General features: G+C 30.5%; 1 protein-coding gene across 2 annotated transcripts; it reads left to right on the plus strand.

Moving 5' to 3' along the window:
• Positions 1-8,306: 8,306 nt before the first annotated feature.
• LOC145191319 (monocarboxylate transporter 10-like) lies at positions 8,307-15,731 on the plus strand. Of its 2 annotated transcripts, XM_090067026.1 has the most exons (6): positions 8,307-8,498; positions 8,589-8,624; positions 13,094-13,663; positions 13,812-14,395; positions 14,892-15,261; positions 15,406-15,731. In XM_090067026.1, the coding sequence occupies exons 3-6, from the start codon at positions 13,480-13,482 to the stop codon at positions 15,597-15,599; spliced, it is 1,332 nt and encodes a 443-aa protein (XP_089923152.1). In that variant the 5' UTR covers positions 8,307-8,498; positions 8,589-8,624; positions 13,094-13,479; the 3' UTR covers positions 15,600-15,731. The 2 variants fall into 2 exon arrangements, with proteins under 2 accessions (XP_089923152.1, XP_089923151.1); XM_090067025.1 differs by lacking the exon at positions 8,589-8,624.
• Positions 15,732-20,091: the final 4,360 nt, after the last annotated feature.

Here is a 20,091-nt window from a genome sequence, read left to right on the forward strand (position 1 = left end):
CGTAGAATAAGTAGAGCGAATATATTATTATTATAATACAAACTAAATAATTAGCTTGGTTTATATTACATTACTTAAAGTTTCACGCAATAGCGATCATCAGATGTTATAAACCGTAAAAAGACGTAACGACAAAAAAATACGAAAAAAATACGAAAAAAATACGAAAAAAAGTGCTATGGAGTGTCTGCTATGATGGCATTAAAGTTTTTTATTAAAAATTTATTTTCATGGCGGCACTTTGATGTTAACTCGCTTCTTTTATTGAGCAAGCCTAGTTTCGACGTAATGATGTGGAACTTTTCAGTCAAGCACAAATTACAGTGATTGCCACCAGGTTTAAATGGTTCTGCCTGATCGAGAATGTTCCACGTAAGGATGGGTTCTAAACCTTTACTTTTACACTCCCATACAAATTTAGAAAGTTCCGTGGAGTTTGCTTTACTTTCATAACGAAAAGAATTCCTATGCTTATACCATCTGTCTTTAAAAGTTTTTTCAGTTAGACCAATGTAATAATGCCCCTTTTCTTGCTGCTGGGTTTTTACATTGCAAATATAAATAAGGTTTTTCTTAAGGCATTTTCCATTTAGTGGGCATGTAGCGGTTTCTCGGCAATTGCATGATTGGCTATTATTGTCAATAGTATAAGATAGTATTCTTTTGTTATGAGCAGTAATAATTTTCTTAACATTTGGGAGGCAGCTGTAGCTAACTTTTACGGTGTTCCGGTTAAAAAGTTTGTGGAATTTATGTTCTTTAGGAAAGCATTTATCAATTAAACCCAAAAATGTCTTTGCTACGTTTGTTCTAACGTTCAGTGAGAACGGAGGGTTAAACCAAATAACGTTTCGTTTTCGAGATCTTGCACCACGTTTTGGCATGTTTTGATTGAAAAAAATTCTTTCTTTAAATCCGCAGGAATTGAGAGCGTTGTTATAAGACGGTGCGGCTCCATTAAAAACCTCTTTGTTTGAAGATATATTGCTGATGCGGTTAGAAATCATTTTCGGTATTGATTTGATGATATTAGGTGGGTGATTGGAGTTGACGTTAATATATATAGGGTTATCTCCTGGTTTTCAGTAAGGTTGAAAAGTGCTGTCAAGGAGATTGAGTGTGGTATCGAGGAAGTTTACAATTTTTAAATTAGATCTAATAGTGATAGTAAGGTTGAATTTATCTTTAAAAATGTTAACAAAATTTTTCTTTATTTTTTCTGACTGAGGGCCGCTGATATTATAGAAGCAGCAGAGACCATCATCTCTATATAGTCCTGTGGTGTTGATCCCGTATTCTCTGGCAATAGTATATAATATGAATAGGCCTACTAACTCGCACAGTTCGGCTCCGTCAAAACTTCCCATTGTAACGTCAAAATCAGGGTCGCCTGATTTTTTACTCCACATATTATTTCCTGTGAAAAGTAAAGTTTTCCTAGTATGGTAGATGATATTGATTGATTCATCAGGAATTATGGTGAACTTCTTAGCGTGTGTTAAAGAATCTTGAAGTAATTGTTTTGAAATAGAAGGGTAAAACTCATTAATGCCGTATTGAATGAAAGTACATAGCTTTTTGTCTGGTATGGACTTGAACCACTCTATTACTTCGCTTGTGTTATGCCATTGGTGCACGAGGGTGGCTTTTCTCACTCTGCTATTAATATCATCTAATAACACTTTGCTAATTTTCCCGAGTTCTGGTTTAGCGGGGTTTATTAAACGGCACTGAGGATTATTGACAAAATTTTCCTTGTGGTCTTTTAGGGTAATAAATGCTGTGTTCATGGCTAGACATTCTATTCTATCGTCTATGTCCAAATTTTTCGCAATTTTTTTAGCCTCAATATTAATACTGTTATACTGTGTTATATCAGACTTTTTGTATGTTTTAGTAATGTTTTCAGTATAAAGCTTCTGATACGAAGGTTTATCTAGCTCATATATGTTTCTAGTTTTATCTGCAAAGACGAACAAGTTATTTGAAGATTTTACTTTTGCAATGTCGTGATGCAATTGTCTTTGAAAATCATTTTGAATATTAGTAAATGAGATATTCTTTATTAGCTTTAGCAAATCATTTTCAAAACTTACGAGATCAGGGTGCTGTGGTGGGGATTTTCTTGATTTGAGATCATAATGGTAAACAGGCTTCTGGTTAGGATCATTTTCGCACATCAAAGCTTTCCATCTCATACGTTTTATAAGTAATTCGACTTTCTCCGTTAAATATTTTAAGTATTGCTTTTTGGATGGTACTGGTACGTTCTTCATCGAATAGTTGAAATAATGTTTCTTCATAATTTATAATTATTTAATGTAACCGAATATATTAGAGAGTGCTCAACTTGAAGGAGCGATAATATAGTATTGTAGAAATTATGTTAATACTTCCAGTAAGAGTGCTCAATACAGCGTAGAATAAGTAGAGCGAATATATTATTATTATAATACAAACTAAATAATTAGCTTGGTTTATAAAGGGTGTTTTTTTTAGAGGTATAGAACTTTAAATTGCAATAAAACAACGATGGATTATTCGATTGTCAAGAATTTTTTTTTATTAGAAAGATAATCTTGTGGCATTACATTTTAAATATAATTTCTGGCATATGACCGCCACGGCTGGCTCGGATGTAGTCCAATCTGGACGTCCAATTTTCGATGACTTTTTCCAACATTTGTGGCCGTATATCGGCAATAACACGGCGAATGTTGTCTTCCAAATGGTCAAGCATTTGTGGCTTATCCGCATAGACCAATGACTTTACATAGCCCCACAGAAAGTAGTCTAGCGGTGTTAAATCACAAGATCTTAGAGGCCAATTCACAGGTCCAAAACGTGAAATTAGGCGGTCACCAAACGTGTCTTTCAGTAAATCGATTGTGGCACGAGCTGTGTGACATGTTGCGCCGTCTTGTTGAAACCGCAGCTCCTGGACATCATGGTTGTTCAATTCAGGAATGAAAAAGTTTGTAATCATGGCTCTATACCTATCACCATTGACTGTAACGGTCTGGCCATCATCATTTTTGAAGAAGTACGGACCAATGATTCCACCAGCCCATAAAGCGCACCAAACAGTCATTTTTACTGGATGTAACGGTGTTTTGACATACACTTGAGGATTATCTTCACTCCAAATGCGGCAGTTTTGTTTGTTGACGTAACCATTCAACCAGAAGTGCGCTTCATCGCTAAAGAAAATTCGCTTATGAAAATCGGGAACAACGGCAATCTCGTTTTGGGCCCATTCGACGAATCTACGCCTTGCTTGATGATCGTTTGGCTTCAATTCTTGCACGAGTTGGATTTTGTAAGCACGCATACCAAGATCCTTCCGCAAAATCTTCCATACAGTGGATGGACACAGATCCAATTCCTGTGCTCGATGGCGGATAGACTCATTCGGGTCTTCCGCAATGCTACGCTCTACTGTAGCAATAGCTTCTTCTGTACGCACCGTACGGCGTCTCTGGAGATGCGAGTTATCAATAAGAGTAAACGTGGTGCAAAAGCGTTCCATGGTTAATCGAATTAACTGCTCTGATGGATGATTTTGTCGAGGATAAAATGGACGTAGAGCGCGGTACGTATTCCGCACAGAACCATTATTTTTGAAATAAAATTGAACTATTTGCAAGCGTTGTTCAGGCGTGTGTCTATTCATGATGAATTGCCAAACCAAACTGAGAATAAATCACTTGTCACCTGTTAAATCGGTCGCCATCTTGAACAGTAATGCCAACTTAAAGTTCTATACCTCTAAAAAAAACACCCTTTATTACATTACTTAAAGTTTCACGCAATAGCGATCATCAGATGTTATAAACCGTAAAAAGACGTAACGACAAAAAAATACGAAAAAAATACGAAAAAAATACGAAAAAAAGTGCTATGGAGTGTCTGCTATGATGGCATTAAAGTTTTTTATTAAAAATTTATTTTCATGGCGGCACTTTGATGTTAACTCGCTTCTTTTATTGAGCAAGCCTAGTTTCGACGTAATGATGTGGAACTTTTCAGTCAAGCACAAATTACAGTGATTGCCACCAGGTTTAAATGGTTCTGCCTGATCGAGAATGTTCCACGTAAGGATGGGTTCTAAACCTTTACTTTTACACTCCCATACAAATTTAGAAAGTTCCGTGGAGTTTGCTTTACTTTCATAACGAAAAGAATTCCTATGCTTATACCATCTGTCTTTAAAAGTTTTTTCAGTTAGACCAATGTAATATGTTGTTAAAAAAAATAATCTTGAATGATACGTTTTATATTTTCAGTCACTTTCAAAACCACTTAACCTTGTTAATTCAAACATCTGTGGAAATTATCTGCTAGCCACTCAGACCTTTTATGAAATACTTTGAAAACATTTCTGGATAACAATTTTGTCCAATTTTTTTTCAAAACATTTCTGACTGTTGAGAATGGAAATTTTAACTTTTTGCTGAGAGAAACCAAGAAATTTTAACTTTTTGCTGAGAGAAACCAAGAAATTTTAACTTTTTGCTGAGAGAAACCAAGAAATTTTAACTTTTTGCTGAGAGAAACCAAGAAATTTTAACTTTTTGCTGAGAGAAACCAAGAAATTTTAACTTTTTGCTGAGAGAAACCAAGAAATTTTAACTTTTTGCTGAGAGAAACCAAGAAGTTTTAACTTTTTGCTGAGAGAAACCAAGAAATTTTAACTTTTTGCTGAGAGAAACCAAGAAATTTTAACTTTTTGCTGAGAGAAACCAAGAATAAGTTCATGTTTTCTAAATATTGGTTAATAATAAAATTTCTCGTTGCTACTTGAAGCTACTTGATTTGATGGCATTTTGCAAGTGCCATCAAATCAAGAAAAATTAACAATCAAAAAATATATATATTCTATAAAATTCAGTAAAAATACACATTTTTTTAAAAATCTATTAATATATATATTGTAAATAAAATTTTAAAAAAATCCGATAGAATAAATTCACATTTTATATATTAAAAACTCAAAATTTAAAATTACAAAACGATATTTAAAAAATTTCTTTTACTTTAAAAAAAAAAAAATTTTATTTTTATTCTATTTTTAGAAATAAAAAATTGGTAAAAAATTTTAACTGATAATGTTATAGTTATCAATTAATTTGTTTAACTTACCAAAGTTATTTAGAAAATTGATTTATTTTAAGCTTACATAATATTGATACATTGATTACATAATAAAGAATATTTAAAATTGAAAGTATTTATGGAATTTTTCCTTTGTTTTATACAGAAAATTTAGTTTTAATTATAAAATGACGCTGCAAGAAAAATTCTGAGTAAAAAAAATGTAAAGAGAAATTTTCTTAAAAACATACAGGTGCTAATTTATAAAAAAAATAACAATCAAAAAATATATATATTCTATAAAATCCAATCTAAACATGCCAATTCAATCAAAACATGCCAAAACGTGGTGCAAGATCTCGAAAACGAAACGTTATTTGGTTTAACCCTCCGTTCTCACTGAACGTTAGAACAAACGTAGCAAAGACATTTTTGGGTTTAATTGATAAATGCTTTCCTAAAGAACATAAATTCCACAAACTTTTTAACCGGAACACCGTAAAAGTTAGCTACAGCTGCCTCCCAAATGTTAAGAAAATTATTACTGCTCATAACAAAAGAATACTATCTTATACTATTGACAATAATAGCCAATCATGCAATTGCCGAGAAACCGCTACATGCCCACTAAATGGAAAATGCCTTAAGAAAAACCTTATTTATATTTGCAATGTAAAAACCCAGCAGCAAGAAAAGGGGCATTATTACATTGGTCTAACTGAAAAAACTTTTAAAGACAGATGGTATAAGCATAGGAATTCTTTTCGTTATGAAAGTAAAGCAAACTCCACGGAACTTTCTAAATTTGTATGGGAGTGTAAAAGTAAAGGTTTAGAACCCATCCTTACGTGGAACATTCTCGATCAGGCAGAACCATTTAAACCTGGTGGCAATCACTGTAATTTGTGCTTGACTGAAAAGTTCCACATCATTACGTCGAAACTAGGCTTGCTCAATAAAAGAAGCGAGTTAACATCAAAGTGCCGCCATGAAAATAAATTTTTAATAAAAAACTTTAATGCCATCATAGCAGACACTCCATAGCACTTTTTTTCGTATTTTTTTCGTATTTTTTTCGTATTTTTTTGTCGTTACGTCTTTTTACGGTTTATAACATCTGATGATCGCTATTGCGTGAAACTTTAAGTAATGTAATATAAACCAAGCTAATTATTTAGTTTGTATTATAATAATAATAATAATAATAATATATATATATATATATATATATATATATATATATATATATATATATATATATATATATAAATATATATGTATATATATAAGTATGTATGAATGTATATGCATATATAGATGATATTTATAGATAGATAGATAGATAGATAGATAGATAGATAGATAGATAGATAGATAGATAGATAGATAGATAGATAGATAAATAGATAGATGGATAGATAATATATACACTCAGAAAAAAACACATGGATTATAGGAACTCATATATCTGGAAGTACTAGCTGAGAAATTCGTGGAATGATAACTTTAGAGTTTAAAACTCAAAGATCTGGGCTCCATCAATAGTTAAGCAAACAATCTCTTTTAAGATATTCATGCGCATCAAGTTAATGAAAATCGGCGATGAAGTTCATCTCATGTATTCAGCTAAGTAATCAGCTTGATCAATCAACAAACTCATAAAAAGCAAAGTATTTTTGAGTAGGACACTTTAAGTTCTGGTCTTAACTTTGACATTAGATTAGGACAAAATTTATAATACCACATCACTTTTTTCGGACCTGCTTCTATAACGTCGAACATCTAAATATCCGTAGTACGAATATTTAGACGCTTTTTTACAAAGTGTTTTTTTTTTTAAATATGCACGAAATTTAAAAAGAAATTTAAAAAAATAAAATGCTAACATTAGATTTTAAAAAAGAAAATTGTTTAAGGTAAAAAAAAAACACTTCAGATGATTTTTCTCATTTTAATGGAGTGATTTTTAAAGTTAAAAAGCCCCATTTAAAAAAGTTACTATTTGAACTGATGCAGAGTTTTCCATTTAAAGTCTTTTCAGATAATGACTTTAATGTTTGTAAATGACAATATCAGATTTGTTTCAAATTAAGCTTGCTGTATGAAGGATTCGCCAGAATGAAACTTTATTATCTGGAAACGTAAGAATTGGATTTAAAAAGAATCTATTGAGAATCAAAACGTATCACTATCTGTTGAAGAAAAAAAAACGTATCACTATCAAAAATCAAACTGATCGCTGGTTAAAGTTTCGGCCCAAGGAAATACAAATCAATGTAGAAAATATTCTAAGATATTGATATTTGCTAAATCTTCTTTCAGCAATCAAGAACATGAAGTATTCTTATCCATCAAAAACTTTTAGCATATTATATCTTATTTTTCTCACGTTTTGAGAGCAACATCATTAACACGAGTTCAAAAAAAAAAAAGAGTACCAAAAGACCGGGGGGGACAATTTTCTTTTGCATATTTCTTATGGCTGTGTTTATTCCTTGTTCTAATTACTAGAGAGAAAAAAAAAATGAAGCTCCTACTGTAAAAATATCTGTTTTTTAAGCAACTGCTTAATTCTTTGAAATATGCTGAAATATTCATGATGGTTACCTCGATGGTTGCCTCAATGAAAAAACTTTCTGAAACTTTTTTTTGAAAAAATTTCTCTTATTAAAATTCTTTTTAACTTTTTGTTTGCTTGTTTATTTGTTTGTTTATTTGATTAATTAAGGCAAGTTTTTAAGTCAAATTTCTCAAACAAACTTTTTCTATATAATTTTTTTGATATCGGATAGGAGCTCATAGAACAAATTGTTATTTTAAAAATGAGAAAGGTTGAGATTTTGAAATTTCTATTTTTAATGCGTAACTTTCAGCGTGGTGGATGGAAGATGGGTGTGAAGTGATGAAGGGATGAAGGGTGTACATTCTCGGACTTGCCTGGTACAGAAATATTTGCTGGTACGCACAAAAATACAATTTGGCTGCTTCAATTGAGATACTTGTTTAGGATAAACAAGTCAATCGGTTTTTTTCTTATCTGTAAATGATCAAATTTTTTTGACAATCATAATTGTTTGACACTTCTAACCAGTTTAACCAGTTTAACCAGTTTAACCAGTTTAAAGATCCAGCTTAAAACCCTTCTAAAATATGTTGCTAAAACGTTTTATTAAAAATTCCATTTTGCATGCGTAAATATATTTCTGCTTCTGTTGATTAAACAGATGGCTGCTTTATGTAACATATTGTAAAAATCAAATAAATAATAACACGAACATTTTCTAATTATGGAGAAACGGAAAAGTCAGCATATCGATAGTTTTTTCTCTTTTTGTTATTCTTGTTTTTATCACCGTTATAATTAGTGTTAGTAACGGTAAATAAAGAAATTTGGGTGAATTTGGGTAAGTTGTGTTTGAGTGGTTTTTACTTATTTCTGAAGAAGCTTTTTTTCAGCTAAATTACAACAGAATTTTTTTCAACAATATTTGAAGGATTTTCAAAGATTTTAAAAGACGAAAAAAATGAAGGTGAACTTTTTGTATTTATTACTTAAATATTGACGTATGAATTAAGATTCGTACGTTGAGGAGAATCTCAATACCACAAACCTCATAACGAAAACTTATATATAAGGAACGCAAGTTCTATTTTTCCTCTCTTTTTTTTTTCACAACGTATTATATAATAAGATTCTACTCAATAGTGATAGGAGGTGCAAGGTATTGAACGAAATAATAATAATAATATGTATTAATAATAGTTTCTAATAATAATATAGCGTTTATTCAGAAGAGTAAAAGTGCAAATATATTCAAAACATACCCTGATAGGAAACGAAAAATGGTTAGTTACATCTATACAGTTTTTTCAAAAATTTTAAATATGTATATTTTAAATATATATTTTTTAAATATATATATTCTGAGTAAATGCTATATTATTAATACATGTTATTGTTATTTCGTTAAATACCTTGCACCTCCTATCACGTTGTGGCCTTATTGTTATATTATAACAGTGAGAAAAACTTTGATTATCTAGTCGAATATTATTCGACTCGATTATGAAAATTGTTCAACACCTTCAGTAAAATGTGCAATATTTGAAAAATTGTGTACTATTTTATTTGTATTCAGTAATTATTACATTGTTATTGCTTTATGATTTTATTTTTTTTCTTTTACGATAATTTTTTCGTGGTTAAAAGATTTACTGCCTATACCAACCGATCTCTTAAATGTATGGCAATTTAAAAACATGGTGCAACAATACAGTTTATCTTTGGATGTTCTAAATATAAAGAAAAATGTTTAATTTCAAAATTGAATGAAGTAAAAACTCCATAGTTAGATGCATTAAAGCTAACTTTTGAGAAAAACTGAAAAATTTAGAGCGAAACGCGGGTGAATTATTATATTGAAAAATGAGTTTGTCTCAAAGAAAATACGCAGTATTTTAGGAAAATGCGAAATATCTAGATAAACTCATTTTGAGTTCTTAAGTCTGAAAAAGAACTCTGTGGCGAAAACATGAATAAACTAGATTCTGCTAGGTTTATAAGATTATCATCAGAGATGAGGTTCGTTGTAATTATTTGAAGTTGCACACAATAGCAAAAGGTTTGCTATACCCTCGTATAAATCCTCAAATTGATTCGATTTTATTTTATTATATCATCACTATTACTAATTTCGCAAACATTCATTATAGTGATTCTAGCACGCAGATATTAAATAATATAAAAAATTGCTTAAGATTAATTTAGGACCAGGAAATATACTTTTTGCTGACCTGGTCCGCACGTGCACTACACAATTAATTTATAATAAATTATACTGGCCTGTATTTTAAAAACAAAATCCTTAGGGGTTTCTTAGAAAATCGCTAACAAAATTGACCTCCTAAATCCGAATATGACATTCATTTTGCTTAATAAGGTCAAGTTTTTGAGTTACAGCACACCCAATATATTTAGAAAAACATCATTTTTCAAGAAACCTGTGATTTTTATCAAAGTTATTTAACTATTGGATATTTTAATTACTTGTTAACCGGAAGAAAAAAAATAAAATTATGACTCAGTTTAATTTTTTTTAACTTACTAACAACTTATGAATTTACCCAAGGCTGTAAAAAAACTATTTCCTCAGGAAAAAAGTCTGATGATTTCCGCTTGTAATGCAATATTGATTCGTTACATTTGAGGTACTAACAATAGTCAGCTAACTTGTTGATGTCCCAGCGTCCTTGACACCTGTCTCCGTCGTTTTTATGTCTTAGTGAAATCTTTTTCCTTGCTCATTGCTACAATCTCCACAGTTTTTTGGATAATGGTCAAGATGTGAAAAAATCCATTCTTATTGACTTTTGAGCCCCCAGTGTTTCAAAGATTTTGATAAACTCATTTACATGTGAGACACATTCTGAGCGGATAAAAAAAAAGGCTGCTCAAAATATCCCTAATTTTCCCATCTCCTACAATTTTAACTTAATTTTTAAGTAAACTGCCATTACAGATGTAAAAGGATGCGAAATGCAAAATTCTTTGTCAGAAATAAAAATTTTAAGTAATAATTATCACTATGGAAAATATTTATAAAATTAATAAATATGAATTCCTACGCAGGAAGATATATTATTATATATATTCTTCATATTCAATATAAAGTATAGTCTTCATATGCATAGAGTAAAAATGCAGCTTCAAATGAAATTATGAATAAAGTTCACTACAAATCTGCTTCTAATTAAGTTTAAGAAGCTACGATTTGTCTAGATTTTAAAAATCGTGTAAATCGTGTAATCGTGTAAATCGTGTAAAATGTATTTGAGTCAAAAGGGAAAATTATTTATGAAGAGCCTTACTTTTAATTTGAAAAAATTTGAAAAAACCTGTTCATCAACTTTTTGGTATTCAATTTACTTATTGTATTGATTAGATACCAAAAACTTCAACTATAAAATTAAAAGTTGTCGAGTTTTATTAAGTTATTGGGCTTCAGTATTTAATAAGATCTGAAAGAATTTTTGCGCTCAAAGCAACCTGCGCACTTGATCCTTCTTTTAAAATTTACACGAAACGATGCATACTTAACCCTCAAGTCGCGTATAACCACGATCGTGGCCTAGTGTGAACAAAAATTATATGGAGTATGGACACGATCTTGGTTTCGGGTATCTACGGTCGTTTTTTATCGTGAACTCTCTAATAATGATTATCGATTCAGTAATGTTGGATTTTATGTTTGTAAATTTAAAAAAATTTGATCGAGCGTTTCAACGCATTCAGTATAAAACTTGCTTAAAGGTTTGAGGTTTACTTTTAAAAGTTCTTTGGTAAAAATTTTTAATGGAATTCAAAAAATTTTAATAGGCACTTTAAAACTTACCAAAAGAGTTTTGAAAATATTTTGTTTTATAAATAAATTCGTTGTTCATCACAACCTTTGGCATTTACATCCGCCACATGGAGTATTTCTTTTATTTAAACTTACTTGCGTAAATATTTTTCATCGTTGCATTAATGAAAAAATCAGAAAAAAGAAATAAATAAAACCGAATCCTTAGTGATAAAAGAAACAAATATAAAGAAAAGAGATCCGAGTCTAAATATCAACCTCCGAGTGTAAATACTATCTTCCGAATGTAATGATAAGCAGAGCTTGACCGAACTTCTGTTTCAGTTTTGAGGCCAAGATAAGCACATTTCTAGTTTAGGTTTCTGACTAAGTTTGGACAGCATCTGATTTAAATCTAGACCAGTTACTTTCGACCGATATAAACAAACAACTTCGGTTTCGGCTATGACGGTCTGGCACTGATAATGGTTTTGGTTGATCTCACCACACCTGTAAACGTGACATGTAAAAATTGCGCGAATTGAACAGGTCAACAAACATGTATTCAAACTCATTCAATCTCCAAAGAGGGAACTTACGACATGAAAAAGTACTGAAACATAAAAAAACTTACGAACTGAAACATAAAAAAAAAAAAAAAAAAAAAATGGAAAAGGGACAGAATATACAAGTTCGGTATATATTGTAAATGCGCTAAAAATAAAGAAACGATCACCAAATATAAAGCGAACAGTGTATTATGTAAATAAACGAGTACCGGACACAAATACAATCACAACCTAAAGAAATCGAAATGTAAAAGATCGCAGTGAACAGAAACGCGACAAACAGCATAAAACCCATGTAAAAACAAATAACAATTAAACTATTCTTTATATCATTATTTTCTGCAATAATTAGCTTAGCTTCTTACCTTAGCGTGGCAAATCCATTTACAAATAAACCATCCTAACACAAAAGCTCAAGAAGGCCATTGAAACATTTAAAAGACAGCTGCCATCTTTTGCTTACGTTTTTGTCTAAAGTTAACCTGCTTCTTACTTTTTTTGTTGTAGTTGCTTTTGCCGGATATATTCTAAAATCGGTAACGCATTTATCCGATCAATTTCTTTATAAATCAACCTATAAACCTTTATCCTCATTGTTGTCATTCATCTTTTATTAAGAGAATTATTTTTATATTTTGATTGCATTTATAATATTTCTTTGTATTGTTTTTAATTTGAAAATGAGTTTAATCTTTTTGTTCAACAAAGCTACTTTGTCTCGTGAGTTTACAGAAAATTTCTTGTTGCCGTAGTCTTGCACATGTTTTAATCTCTTTGTTCAACAAAGCTACTTCGTCTCGTGAATTTACAGAAAATCTGTTGTTGCCGTAGTCTTGCACATGTTCTACAACACTAATGTGCGTCTTGCTGTTTGAATAGTCATATTTCCTGCCGTGTTATATTCTTTGTGAAAACGTTTAGTGTACTTTTTTGAGCAGGCTTACAGTATTATAAATTCTTAATTTTATAACACTTATTGTTATTATTACTTTTACAATAATAGTAAAAAAAAAATTATTATTACTATGAAATATTATTAGTCACTTTGATATTTAGAACTCAAGTGTTAAAAATCATTCTTTTTTTTAGATTGAACTACTTGTTTTAAACAAGATAAAAACAAGATAAAAACAAGTTTTTAGGAACGTGTAGCAGAGCAACATTTTATTGGACATCGATTTTAATTTCTTTTAATTCTTAAGAAAAAAAGTGTGAATTGCATATCAAAGAAAAACTAAACCACTTGCATTTCAAAGGAGGCGATCTCGTTTGTATACTGAAGTTGGAAACGAGGCTGTGTACTGAAGTTTGTGTACAAAAAATCTATCAAAAATCTAAAAAACAAACTTCAAAATTTTTCTACTTCCAAGTTTTTTTCCTTTTTATTTGCTAAAAGTCAAGAAGAGGGGGTTTCTTTTTTGCAATAAATGACATTTTAAAAAAGCTATTGAAAAAGTAAATGAAAACCACCCACGATGTCTCTGGTCTCACTCTTTACAAAGTGGACGCGTCAGGAAATGAAGCAAGATTCTGGTTGGTGTTGGGTAGTATTTTTTTGCGTGTGTGTTAACATGTTTCTGGTGTTTGGTGTGCATTACACCTACGGGGTCTTGTTTCCTAGTATCTTGCACGAATTCAACCAAGGACAGGGTGAAACAGGTAACTTTGGTGAATAACCTTTTTTTTTAATGTTTGTTATTTGAAAAAAAAAAACTTTCAATTTTTTTGAAAACGACAAAGGATTGGAATGAAATATTTAATAAAACGCTTTTCACTTTGTTGTGTAGCGTGGGTTGGTTCGCTGTAGCGTGGGTTGGTTCGCTAGCGTCCGGTATGCTCTTTCTTTCATCGATTGTTGCTATCAAGCTTTGCGAAGTAACGAGTATCACTGTCACGTGCGTCCTTGGCTCCTTGTTAAGTGGAATTGGTATAACGCTAATGTCTGTTATTTCGAGATTTGAATGGCTTTACTTGTTGTATGGTGTTTTCTTTGGAGTCGGTTCGAGCTTTTTGTACACACCGGGTTTGATTATCATCGCTCAATGGTTTAAAAAGTACAGGAGTATTACTACTGGGATAGCTGCCGCTGCTGCAGCTTTAGGTGCGGTAGTGCTGAGCCCCCTGATTCAGTATACAATAATTTTAAGTGGACTTAAAACTACGGTAAGAGCCGGGGGGCTTGTATACTTATTCATCTCTCTGATGTGTTCTTTATCATATCAACCGTTAGTATCATATAGCAAAAAAAGAAATGACAGTTTACTCCAAAGCCATAGAGAAGCAATGATGTTTAAACTAGATTTTGGGCTGCTCAAGAAAAAGACTTACTGCCTGTTTCTTATTTGTATGATGGTGACCAATTTTGCCTACTACATACCCATTGTGTTTTTGGTAAGTTGGCTGTTTTATAGATTATAGCCTGGGACATGTATTGTTATGAAGAATGTTTCGGAATTATCCTCTACACATCGAGTTTGATATTCGATATATAGAGGATAAATCCATCGAATTCGATTAATCGAATAAGGTTGTTTAGGATGAAAAGAAAGTATCGAATAATTTCAAAGAAGAAAAAAATGCAAAAATGTTTTGAGCTAAAAATATGTTAAATTAAAAAATGATTTTTCTGTAACTTTTGTTGGCTATAGTTAATCTTTGAAAAATTTCTAAAAATATAAATTTTGTCTAAAAAAATAAATTCTTGTCTAAAAACATAATTTTTGTCTAAAAATATTAATTTTTGTCTAAAAATATTAATTTATGTCTAAAAATATTAATTTGTCTAAAAGTATTAATTTTTGTCTAAAGATATTAATTTTTGTCTAAAAATATTAATTTTTGTCTAAAAATATTAACTTTTGTCTAAAATATAAATTTTGATTACTAGGTAAACTACGCAGAACAACTTGGTTCCAGTCCATCGAATGCAAGTTTACTTATAACAACGTGGTCAATAAGCAGCATTATTGGAAGGACAGCTTTTGGAAAGTTCATCTCCTATAAAAAATTTTACATCTTAAATATTTATCAGTGCGGAATGTTTCTCAGTGCAGTTGTTAGCTTGGTGACATTATTTGCGACGAATTATTGGCATTTAGTTTGTTATGTTGTTTTATACGGCTTCTTGGACGGATCTTTCATTGGTTTAATCTCATTAGTCACCATGGAAATTGTTGGAGTTGAACAATTACCTCAAGGTTATGGAATTATGCTAACTTTCATAGGATTTCCTATTGCACTTGGTCCAACCCTTACAGGTAACCATCATTAGAAATTACGAAAACTCCTTAAAAACTAAAGGTCATAAACATTGTTAAAAGTGAATAGCTATCATATTTAACTTTTAACATTTACATTAAAAATATTGATATATCTTTACTTATTTTAAATAACATCGACAGGTTATATCAACGACAGAAAGATTCTCCCGCCAAACTTCATGTTTGTTTTTGCCGCAGTTCCATTTTTCATCGGGTCGATTATTATGTTTTGGATAATTAAGTGGAACAAACAAGATGCTTTTCAAGAAACGGGCATGGTGACAACCGTTGAGGAGAATTCCAGCACATGTGAAAAAGTAGGCGATGAAAAATAAGCATTAGAGACTTTAAATTATTTATTTATAACAAAGGGAAAGTTTCTCTGATTATTTTTAGCATTATTTTGTTATTACATTTAATTAACGCTTAACTAGTTGTCTAGAAAAAAATTTCACGTATCGCTTCAATAATTTCATTGCAAGTGTATTTCAATTGAAAATCACAGAAAGACGACAATAACCCAGCTAACACAAAACGTTCAAGAAACGTTCGTAGAACGTTAAAAACGGTTGGGCACGTTTTAAGAACGTTCTAAGAACGTTTTTAACGTTCTTTGAACGTACTTGAACGTTTTGTGTTAGCTGGGAAGACGTTGAGTGTTGAAATATTACAGAGAAAAGCTACATAAAAATTACAGAAAAATATGCACAACATAATTAGAAATTGTTTTAATTATTATAATTAAATCATTATCAATCGTAATTATATTAGTTGATAACTATCGATCGCTAATACAAAATATCAACCAAAGGTAATGACAGAAAAAATGTAAAAATATTTACGAGGCAAATTCATTTTAATCCGACTTTGATAATCAGAATGATATTTGAAGCGTTAAAATTCATTGGTGCCCTATAAATCCAGTTAAAAGAAAACACGCCTTAGAGGATTATACGAAACAGAAAGGTTGTCTCTGGTTCTCTGTTTCAAAACGAGGCTGTATTTTCAGTATTTTAAATTGGTTTTTTTAAAAAAAAAAAATTCAAATCATTTTTTAAATGAACGTCTCACTAACTCTTCAAGGAGAATGCTTTTTTGGAGAATATTTGTGAAATGAATCCAGTGAAATGCTTTATCCAGTGTTGGCAGAAAAACAAGACACAAAAAAAATTCGTATTCTAATAAGATTAATTCAAGACTTTATTTCAAAAACCATGTTAATCTAAATATTTTACTTTTCAGAGGACAAAAAATATTAGCAAAAACAAAAAAAGGACTTGAAGAACTCTTTCAAGTTTTACAAGGAAATATCTCATGACTTGTGTTGTTTTTTAGTTTCACGTTTTGACCCAAATTTTTATCTGCATTTTTCATCAGAGATGATTTTTTATTTAGCTATTATTGTAAACCACTTCAGGGGGGTTCGCAATAAATTTCCAAAGCCTGAGATTGTTCTCCAATCAACAACGGTTGTGTTGAAGCATACTCGAGGCATTACCCAGCTTTAAATGGTTTTTTTTGTTTATTTTTTTATGGCTTTTATATAACAGAGTTTTTTTTGCAGGTGATTTATCTAATAAGTCTCAGCTCAAAGTTTCTCAATTCTTTTCAGACTCTCATGCAATGTCAAAGTTTTTCAGACCCTCATACTTTTTCATAGTCAGCATTGGAGAGGTTCTTAAATAGTTTACTATGAAAAATTTTCATTTTCATTTCGCGAGGTTAGAATTATTTTGTTCTATCTCCAATTTTAAAAGTTGGGAGAAAATGAGTTATTAATTTTAGTTAGTAATAATAACTTTTAAAATACGCATTATATCATAAATTCTTTTCTAAATAATTTGCTTAAACATTAATTATTTAAAGCATAAGTTATTATTTCTTTTAAAATAAAAGTTAAAACTTTAAACGATTTTTACTTTTAGAAAAAATCAAAAACTTTCTCCCAACGTTTAAACTTGGAGGTAGAACAAAATAATTCTAACCTCGCGATTTGTAAAACATCGTTCTGCGGTTAAATATCTTAACTAACAGTTCTTAAAGGCCTGTTGTGTTCGTTTCTTGAACAACGTCGGGCTATTATAGATTACAATTGTGTTCATTTCAAATATTTCATGTTTGGCATGTTTTAAAAGTCTTAGAAATTTACCAATATTTTTTATTACGTAATAATAACATAAGAAAGCGTAAATTTACATGTAATGTAATCTCCATCACACCTAATGAGTCTTTACCATAACCATACAAACCTTTTAGTTCCATTTCAAATTGATCAGCTGGAAGTAATCTAAAACACTGCAGGACGGCCTCTTTAGTTTCTTCTGCACACGTAAAATCATATTATCCGAGAGATTTCTTCAAATTTTTAAACATCCACCTGTCGCATTTGTTTAGATCAGGGTTATGGGCCAATTAACTGGTCAATGTGACATGTCGTCTGTTGAAAAAAACTCTGACAACACGATTTGACGCTTGTAGAAGAAATTAAGGAGACCGCACAGTAGTGGTTACATTACACCAATAGCATAACACAAAAGACGTAATAGAATATTTCAAGCCCATAGCTGACAAAAATAGCTGTACTGCCATTCAATACGATATTGACGAGTTTTACCCTTCTATTTTGAAACAACTACTTCAGTTCTTTAAGATATGTCTAACAGTTCACCTAAATTCTTGATAAATGAATCGAAATATTAAACATACTAAGAAAACTTTACTTTTCACAGGAAATAATAGCTGAACTAAAAAATTAGGCGACCCCAATTTTGACGTCAAAATGCGAAGTTTTGACGGAATCGAGTAGGCAATTCATATTATGTACAATTGCCAAAGAATACGGGTTTAAACCACAGGATTATAGAGATATTATTTAAGCAGCAAAGATCATAGAGATAATGGTCTTTGCTGCTTCCATATTATCATATTATCCATATTAATATCTTTAAAGATTAATCTTAGCATCACCATCAGATTTATAAAGTGTAAAATTTCTTAGTGTAACACATAGCCTTCCTGACAACACTTTTCAATCAATCAATATTTCAATCAATATATTTCGTGTTAATGATGTTACAAAAAACACAAGTCATTGTAAATAGTAATTCACTAATAAAACGCAATGACCTAAATAAATAAAGAAAAGACAAGAGAAAATCATAAGAAATAAACTAGTCACATAGTAAAAGTAGAACTTTACAAAAATTTATAAGTAACACTTATAAAACAGACTTTTAAAAGAATTAAAATATAGGTGAAATAATTATTATAATGTATTCACATTTACATACATATATACACATATACACAAATAAGAAATTATAAAATGTACATAAACATAAAGAAAAAAGTTATAGAGGTAAAGAATAAAGTTAAGCGTAACTTTTTAGGTAAAAATGATGGAGTGACTTTAAGAACAGATTCTTGGATCTAAGGATAAAATTTGTTTTTAGGGTCTATGGAAGGGTGTTCCAAGAAAGGATACACTGATATGTAATGGAATTTATTCCATGTTTAATTGTCTGTTTTTGTGAGATGGTTAAGTTGTTTAAAGTGACTGATCTTAGGTTATGCCCACACGTTGTCCTACTATTAAAGTAGTTACGAATTATGGAAGGAGACCGTTAGAAACTGGATTAAATCATAGAAACGAATAAACTTTACAAACTTTTTAACCGGGAAAATTTAAAGAATTTAAATCAGACCTTTTCAGAAAACTTTCAAAGATGGTGCAAGCAAAAAAGTTCTCTTCTTTATGAAAGTAAGGCCAACTCCACTGATCTTTCGAAATTCGTATAGGAGTGTAAAGATGATGGTTTAGAGCCTATCCTCACGTGGAATATTCTCGATCAAGCAGAACTGTTCAAACCATATCATCACGTCGAAGCTGAGCTTGCTTAAACAATAAACGAAGCAAGCCAACATCGAAGGGCCGCCAAAAAGAAAATTTTTATAAAAAAAATCCCATCAAAACAGACACTCCATATTACTTTTTTATATTTTTTGTCGTTAAGTTTTTTTACGGTTTATAAAATCTGATGATCGTTGTTTACATACATACATACATACATACATACATACATACATACATACATACATACATACATACATACATACATACATACATACATACATACATACATACATACATACATACATACATACATACATACATACATACATACATACATACATACATACATACATACATACATACATACATACATACATACATACATACATACATACATACATACATACATACATACATACATACATACATACATACATACATACATACATACATACATACATACATACATACATACATACATACATACATACATACATACATACATACATACATACATACATACATACATACATACATACATACATACATACATACATACATACATACATACATACATACATACATACATACATACATACATACATACATACATACATAAATGCATACATACATACATACATACATACATACATACATACATACATACATACATACATACATACATACATACATACATACATACATACATACATACATACATACATACATACATACATACATACATACATACATACATACATACATACATACATACATACATACATACATACATACATACATACATACATACATACATACATACATACATACATACATACATACATACATACATACATACATACATACATACATACATACATACATACATACATACATACATACATACATACATACATACATACATACATACATACATACATACATACATACATACATACATACATACATACATA

Source organism: Hydra viridissima, unplaced genomic scaffold (assembly GCF_058129835.1).
Source record: "Hydra viridissima isolate aposymbiotic clone 2 unplaced genomic scaffold, HvirCarnegie_v1 scaffold_11, whole genome shotgun sequence".
Classification (NCBI taxonomy): domain Eukaryota; kingdom Metazoa; phylum Cnidaria; class Hydrozoa; order Anthoathecata; family Hydridae; genus Hydra; species Hydra viridissima.